The sequence below is a fragment of the Limulus polyphemus genome, unplaced genomic scaffold, assembly GCF_000517525.1.
Source record: "Limulus polyphemus unplaced genomic scaffold, Limulus_polyphemus-2.1.2 Scaffold772, whole genome shotgun sequence".
In the NCBI taxonomy this organism is placed as follows: domain Eukaryota; kingdom Metazoa; phylum Arthropoda; class Merostomata; order Xiphosura; family Limulidae; genus Limulus; species Limulus polyphemus.
This window is the reverse complement of record NW_013666382.1, coordinates 242,349-251,300: the sequence shown is the minus strand read 5'-3', so window position 1 is coordinate 251,300 and position 8,952 is coordinate 242,349. Positions and strand designations below refer to the sequence as shown.

The 8,952-nt window shown below is 29.7% G+C and overlaps 1 protein-coding gene across 1 annotated transcript in view; it reads right to left on the bottom strand.

The window, feature by feature from the left end:
* Window positions 1-568: 568 nt before the first annotated feature.
* Window positions 569-8,952, bottom strand: part of LOC106460451 (DNA (cytosine-5)-methyltransferase 3B-like) — a 34,580-nt gene continuing 26,196 nt past the window's right edge. Inside the window, exons 16-17 of the mRNA XM_013920146.2 lie at window positions 7,071-7,189; window positions 569-4,287 (exon numbers count right to left, since the gene is read on the bottom strand). Coding sequence (XP_013775600.1) covers window positions 4,044-4,287; window positions 7,071-7,189 — 363 coding nt within the window. The 3' untranslated portion in view covers window positions 569-4,043. The remainder of the gene's footprint in view (window positions 4,288-7,070; window positions 7,190-8,952) is intronic.

Sequence of the window (8,952 nt, the reverse complement as noted above, 5' to 3'; positions counted from 1 at the left end):
TATGTTGCCAACTGCAATAATTTTTTATTACCATTTACTAAAGCAGTAACATAACCATGTTTCACATAAACCTACCAGTTAACACAAACATAGAAACTATACAACAGCTACCAAAAAGTAACATCAAATGGTATTGACTTATGTATGATTTTTTTGTTTACCTGTAGGGAACACAAAAATATTAAATGACATATGAGTTTCACAAAAAATAAAATGACTTTAACCACTGTCCTTTTTAGCAATCTAAAATAACAAAGATGTCACAAAATTTAGGTTTAAAAAGAATCACAAAAACATTATTTCAGTTATACTAAAATATATCTACATATTTCTCACATTTTCATGATCATTTTTCAACACAAGTAAAATATTACATTTAAAAAAAATCACAAACATCTGAATGTACCACCAGGATTTCATTGAGTTTACTATCAAATTTTATATATTTTTTTACATTCTAATAATAGCATTTTCTTGAAAACATTCAACTTGATAACAACATGAGATTGGTTATAACACAAAGCCAATGGCCATAACAATATAAAAAATTGTATTATGATAATCTTACTGTTTTTTTTTTGTGGTAAAGGAAGTTACATATATATATGATTTTACATTCACGAATGATATAACTCTTCTCTGTTCAACTACCTTAAATTATTTCTGACATGTTACCACTATCAAAATGTACAAATGGGTGATGTAAAACTTGTTAGATAACTTTACTTAAACTTCCATATAACATCACATCAATGTAATGTTACTCAAAGAGATATGACGTACTTATTACCAGGAGAAATTTACACTTCTATTAAAAATATAGATTGTGTAATCTGAAAGTCTAAAACAATAAATAACCAAGAACAAGAAATTAAAATCTTATACCTTAATGGTTAAAAATGTAAGCTATGAAAAGTAGAAATTGATAGTAATACCAAAAACTGAAAAATAAAGAAGCCACACATTATTGGGAAAAACAAAATCAAATTATAGCTAACTGCTTGAACAAGAACCAGCACTAGCATGTGAACAACAAGGACAACTATCTATTTTAACAATATGCACAACAACTGAATAATTATTTATAAACTATAGCTATTGTAACAATATAAAAGATCAGATACTGACATATTAACAGCAATGAATAATCATTTGCAACAATAATCAAATTCTAATATTAAAGCACAAACAGAAAGAAGTATGAATATTACATTTTCCCAAGCTATACAGCTGTTTGAATTTTATTTTAACAAATAAATATATCATTTTTACTACATTCAGTAGCTTTTTAAGTGTTAGGTAAATTTAATTTAGGAAGTATACATAAAATATAAAATTCATACCATTTAGATTTTATTGGGAACAAATCAAAATTAAAGATTTTATTTCAGATTTCACATGCAACATAATGGGTTGGTTACACAGTCATTAGGGTTAGAAAAACCATAACTATAAATTTTTAATAATGCACTTTTTTATTCTACTGTTGATGAAGCATAAGCAAACTCAGAAAAAAAACTCACTAAAATAATAAAAGCTGTAGCTCAGCTACCTAACAGCCAATACACATTTATTATTTTTTGCCTAGCCCTCTCTCCCATATGCTACATTACTTCAACTACAATCAAACAATAAATAATTAAATGCTAACAGTTATTTAAAAAAGAAAGTGGAAAATAAAGACTTAAACAGCTTTTAAAGCAAAATCTGAATACAATATTTAAATCTTTTCACAAACATAAGTATTTAAGTAAGATGGCAAAATGAATGGATTTATATGATGGTTTGCTGTATTACGTTAGAGCTATTTGATGAGTAAAAATTAAATAAGACTTTTAAAAAAAGTGTTGCAAAATGTGTTACAATTTTAATTCATTTTTGTTTTCTTGGTAAAAATATAAAACTATATACCCTTTAAACACCATGGTTAATAATATTTTCCTTCACTAGTCAAAAATCACTAGTACATATAATTTCTAATCCTCTCATACTTAGGACGTAAAAAACTATAACACAGTAAGATACATTATTTTTTACAAGAAAAGCCATGCAGGGTTTTGTCAGATTAAAATTGTATTATAATATTAATTTCGTTCAAATGTGAAATTTATAAGATAATTTTAATAAGTACTGTTAACATTTGTTTCAACTTAGTAGATGAAAAGAAAAATTTTTAGAGCCAAGTACAGTTTCAAGTTTTATCACTTGAATAATCATTTTTGCCTTTTAGTCTTTCTACATTTCTCAGAGACAGTAAAGTAAATAAAAACTTCTGTCCACAGAGTAATCAAAATATTATTCAAACTGCTAAAAAAGTACAAAGTGTAGTGTTGGATCAGTTCATGTTATGGAATGTTAAATACAATATACCTTAAAATATTAGGCAGTCACAGTACAATAACTCCTTTTAGAGGAATGCTGCAGTTTGGCCTCTTGTTTAAGTGAAAGAAAGTTATCATTTTATGATAACTAAACAGTAACACACACCTAAGAATATCAGTTATCATGCTGTAGAAACACGCTCTTCATGTCATTAACAAAGCTCATGCACACAACTAGGCACTATTTTCTTTTCTTTTTTTGTGTAACACAACCAGTGTTTTGTCCAATTAGTTTCCTTTTTATGCAAATTATACCAGGATTTTTTGTGTTTTTTGTATCATTTTTTTTTTCTGTTCAGGAAAGTAATTGTATTTGTTTTGTTACATTCAACCCATTTATGTCTGGTGATCAAACACAGCAGTATTGGAACGTACACTTTCCTTACTAATTAAAGTATCTATTGCAGTAAACATCAATAAAATAATTTTTTTTCTATTAAATGTAGTTTTCTTCACTTTGAAAAATTCTGTAAATCAGCAAATAGAACAGGTGAAAATATATTCCATTTTTATGCTGGATGTAATTATTTCTGTTTTTATGCAGAACATCATTAGTTACAGAGTTGGATAAAACAGCAGTGACATATAACCCGAAATACTAGGCTGCTAAAATGATCTAAGTACCATAAATTCCCTACTGTATTATACAATACCTTAGAAGTAAAGACAATGTAATATTCCTTATGTAAACAATTCACTGCAAGCCTTATTCTGTTACAAACTTCCATATTTAGGCAATGTATTGGCTGAAGGTAATGTTTGTAAAATACCATATGCTCTAACCAACTTTTCTGTTTAAATTATAAGTTAAAAATGAATTCCAAACTCTAACTGGATGGTGGTATAAAAAATTCAGAAACATGAAAATAACCTTAACCTAAAATGTTGTGAAGTTACAAGGTGTATTCTGCTAGATATCAACTAAATTACATGTCACAGAATACATCATTATATAAAGGTAATTTCTCATAAATTATAATGCCTAAGATAAAGGCAAGAAGGGATAAACCCCTAAAGATGAGAAGCCTTGCAAAAACAGTTTATGAAGTTATGTAACTAAACTTTCAATGAGTTTCATTAAATTTAGATAATAAATATTATTCTAAAAGGTTTTAAAGAAAACTGTATTATTTAAAAAACAATAAATCAGCTATGTTAGTAACAACAGAAACCATCTTATCTGACACTTTGATATGACCTAAACAACTATTATATGTTAACACTTAGGTTGCTACTTTCCAAATGACAAAAAGAAGCCAGTTGTGACAAATGATTTTCATTGACTTCTCCCAGATATATATATAATTTGTTCATAAAAAATGGGTATCTAGCAGCTTCTATAAATCACACTGATTTATTAAAACCTATTGCTGAATTTTTCTGCACGAAAGCTAAAAATACTTTTTGTATAACCCTTAAGTGGATAACTCTTGAAGCAGTGTTTTGTTAACTTTCATTATAATTGTGTAAAAAAATCGAATGCCAATTTACTATTTTTTTTTTCTCTTGGTCACAAAGTATAAACATTTTCTCTTCATTATCATTCATATGCTTAATTCTTCACTGCCTACAAACATAGACTTTTTATAAACAATATTATTATGTCTAGTTCAACACTATATCATCCTGTGTTATTTTTTAACATTTACAAAAGACATCTATTTATGGTCTTACACAATTGTTTGTACATGTGGTAAGGGATGATGAGGAATCAGGAAGAATGTCTGTTGTTGAAGCTGGAGAAAGCTGTGGCACAAAGGGTAGTGAAAAAGTTTTAAAAAAGTTTCTGAGGGGCATGAAGATGTGCTTCATAATAGGAACACTCCAGGCCTTGGCCAGCAGTTGCTGACGTCGCCCCAGGGGAATGTTACCTGTGTCTGTATAATGTTTGGGAAATCCAAAGACTCTAAAGACAATGCACATGAAAACAAGTGAATAATCACAAATAAAAATAAATAATATTTCTGAAATACTCTTTTAGCACATTATAGATATTATAAATTTCTTTAGCTAGAATGGTACTTAACCTAAGCTTTTTTTTTTCTTGATAAGATAAAAAATATTCTGGAATGAACACTTAATATATTACTTTTACTTTAGAATAACTTATAAAAGTTGAACTATTTCATATCATAATTTTAATATTGGAAGTTTGTATTAACAAGAATGGATGAACTTACAGCAACAACTACATTCCCTTAATGACACCCACAGTTCTCCACAGTACTAAGATATCACACAGGATATACTAAAATCACTTAACACTTTAGGAACATTCTTTTTTCAGTCATTTCATGCTCAAAATCATCATCAGATAATTCAGGTTCAGAGCCAGAATAATCGTCAGATTGCACAAGTTCAATTGTCTCTTCAAGTATAAAACTGCTGGAGCAATTTGATGTCATTTTGGGTCCATTTTCCCATAAAAATAAACACTTTTCAATTACAAATATTACCAATGTTTTGAATAGCAACATCTGCTATGTTGGATATGAATTGGCAGCCGAGATCATCATCTGTGCAGATTAGGCTTTGTCTATTGATTCTGCGCACTTGATTCACATTTCTAGTGGGAAATTCAAACTGCATTATGTGGTTGCCACACGGCAACTCCATGCCAAAAGGGTTAAGTATAACATAGCACAGTTATTATTTTTGAATTCTTTTCACCTACAATGCTTAACTAATTGTGTTTATAAATGAAATTGGGTATCAATTTGTTTGTTTCAGCTATATGTGTGTGCAGCTATCAGGAAGATTACATTCCCTCATGTAAAGTTGCATTTCCTCATGAATTACTTTTTATTTAATCCATGAAATATGTTCACTTTCATTGGTGATAAATAAACAAATACAGATGGACCATGTATTCCTGATTGGTAAAGCCAACTAAAAAGATGAAATTCCTCCAGCAAAGTAATAGGCATATGGGGGATTTTTCGGATGGGGGCTGTACAATTTTTGCCCAAATGAGGTTATGAGTAAGAAATTTCTGCTAACAGTTTTTCCTCAGTGAAGTAAAAATTGCTCAAATCACTATATTTTCTGCTTTTAATTTTGCCTGAATGGCCGTATGTATTGCAAACTAGGGGGTACTACTCTAACTGAATGAGAACTGACCATGACTCTCACAGTTCACCAACAGTGCAAAGCATTAATTTCATTTGTGCAGTAATAGGATGCAAATCGTGTAACCTTAGAATACACAGCTCTACACTATAACTACTAGGCCTACTATGTAGTAGTATTAATAAATGCTCTCTTCCCAATCAATACATTTTTTGCTGAAGAACACATAAAGCCCAAAGATAAGAGTTCCCTATTTTTTGCTTATGTAGCTTTTAAATTCTTATTGTGGTGTTTATGTGTTTCTTTTTATTTTATTATATATATATTGTTTTTTTATTTCATCTATAAGTTTTTATTTTTACTTGATTCCATATACTTTTGTTTTTTATACTGGATTCTAAATAGTAATTTGATTATTTTTCTATATTTGACTCTCTCTCTCTCTTGATATATATATATAACTTTCTTCAATTTTTTTTATTTGTTTTGTATACATTTTAGCTTTGATTCTATATGGAGATCATAAAGAAAGTTCTGCAGTTTAGCACATCATATCTCACAAACATTATGGCATACGAAGGAGATACAGCACGAGTATGTTAACCTTTTCATACTATAGTCGTTAGAAGATTAATTGTCATTAACAGAGGAGACTGACTTTTCTCCATGCCTATCAAAACATTTTTCCATCTACATTGGAAAGTAACAACCCTTCACAAGCTTGAATTGACTGCCAGATACCGAGTGTGCTGACATACGGGAGCGTGAATGGGAAACACAGGTATAAACAATCCCTCAGCTAGGGCCCAAGCCAGCAGACAACAGGAGTCACCCATTCATATAGATATTAGCTGATTGTCATATTTTTTCTGTGTTTCTACCATAATTTAGGTAAGTTATTGATGACATAACATCAAGATATAGAATGTAAGTGTGTCTTATATATCATAATGCATAATACAGCGAAATATACTGCTAATTTATTATGTTTTTCAATGGAAAAATGACAATGATTGGGGACTGACTGACCGTGAGAGCTAATTATATGGTGAAAGGGTTATGAGCATCATGCAGATGCAAATGCCACTGTTGTCACAGGGGTGTTAGTGTGTAGTCTTTTAAATATTAGTAATTGGATGAAACACATCTTGCAGGAGCACTTTCAGAACAGAATTATTTCACACCACTTTTCTTGTGAATGACCATCTCATTCACTGGACCTAACACCAACCAATATCTAGTTGTGGGGGTACATGTGACACGTGTAATTTCACCTTCTTATGGCATAATGTTTGTGAGATGTGACACACTTAAGTGCAAAACTTTTTTAACAAACACCCTGCATATATTGTTTATTGAGAAGACACTTCAAGTAATATTTAAAAACTCCTCACTTACCTAATAGTGTATGATTTTTTTAAGATTAAAAGAGATTTTACACGTTAAAAGAGTTAAGTCAATGGTAATTCAGACATAAAATGAAAGAGGTGAACACCGAAATAATAGTTGAAGTTTAATTCTTTACTTTCTGATAATTTTATTAAGAAAAAGAATGTAAAATGATTTTAATTATAAAAAAATTAACACATAATGAATTAAAAAATAACTAATTGGACTTACTGCTCAATATCTGTGACCCTCAATGCATCCTTATCATCACTTGTATTTCCAGGTGTTAAGGAGTCCTTTGATTCACTTGGCAAATTATTGCACATTGTGTTAGATGACACTGTTTCAATCTAGATAAAAGAAGTTTACATTTCAAAACTGATAACATTAATTTAAGCACCAAATTTACAGCTAAGCTAGTATGATCGAAGTGTTATCCTGTTTGCAAAGATAATATTCATCCATAAAACTAGTTGCTTAAAATATTTTGAATGAAGGACTACATTAAACTTGATTATAAATAAGATTACGACACTTATGATATACAACATTGTTTATTGTATATCATAAGTGTCGTAATTTTGTTTATAATCAAACTTCGTTTTCCTTCGAACACATCAATTGCTAATACATTAAACTTACTTTAAAGCATGTTCCAATACATATGGGGGCATTATAATGTGACGGTCAATAGCACTATTCATTGGTAAAAGAGTAGCCCAAGAGTTGACAGTGGTTGGTGTCAACAGCTGCCTTCCCTCTAGTCTATCACTGCTAAATTAGGGATGGCTAGCCCAGATATCCCTTGGGTAGCTTTGCACGAAATTTAAACCAAACCAAAGCATTAATAAAAGTTCATTAACATAAACAAATCAGTAATTAGGGATTGGATGCCACAGGTTGGATTTACCAAAAACTTTATGGTAGTACCCATTATGCTTGCAGGATGAACATATAAATACAAACACTACACCCTCCCCCCATGTAATTTTTCCAAGATGTTTTATAATTTAACAGCATAATAAGTATTGAAAATAAATGTTCTATAGTAACATATTTAATCTTTATAATCTGGTATAAAAACCATTATATTCGAAGAATACAGCTTTTGAAATAATTTGCTGGTACTGCTGCATACCAGCTGAAATTAATCCCTTGACAATCTTCTTAGCTATATCTATCTTAAGTGTTTTAATTGTTAGAAAAATATTTTGAGAAATATTTAACGTTACTTAAGGTAGACTTCATTTTTTAACCAGAAAAAAAGAAAATTTTGAGTTTGAAGAATAATTTAAACAATATCATACATGAACATTAAAACCAAAACATCAAAAACAATTAAAATGTATGATATACACAAATACTAAGCAGCAAAATTCTTACTGTTAGCTTTAATTATATTTTTTTTCTTATCACCACAATTTTTTTATTCTAGTGAAAAAGAAGCATAAAGCCCAGTCTCTTCTTAGAAGTGCCACATGTCACTGAGTTACACCCACTTCAGGGGAATTATACCATACATAAGCAACTCTTGAAAAATACAGTATATCCTCTGATCAATATGTAATAAATAATTGGTAATATTAATTTATCTGTTCTTCATATACATATGTTAATACAGGTTATTTGTAGTGAGTAAACACCTACACATATAAATTTAATGCCAAAGATCTTTGGAAACACCAAGAAGAAAAGGATTTGCAATAGACTTAGGATGAAATCTTTATATTTGTACATTATATTATTGTACATTATATTAAGGTCTTGGGTGTTGCTAGCTGTGAAGAGGATGCTGCTGATTTACAAAAGCATTTCGATCATTTAGTGAGTGTGGCAAATAAATGGCAGATGGGTTTTAATTATAATAAACGCAAGATAATGCATGTGGGTTATCATAACTTGAATTATAACTATAATTTAGATGGGAATAACCTTAATAGTGTTATGAAGGAAGGGATCTTGGTGTAATAGTTGATCAGTCTCTAAAGCCATCAAGCAGTGTGCTATAGCTAGTAGTAGAGCAAATATGAATTTAGGTTGTATCTATAGAAATATTGAATACAAGTCTAAAAAGGTTATAGTTTCATTGTACAGGTCACTGGTTAGGCCACAT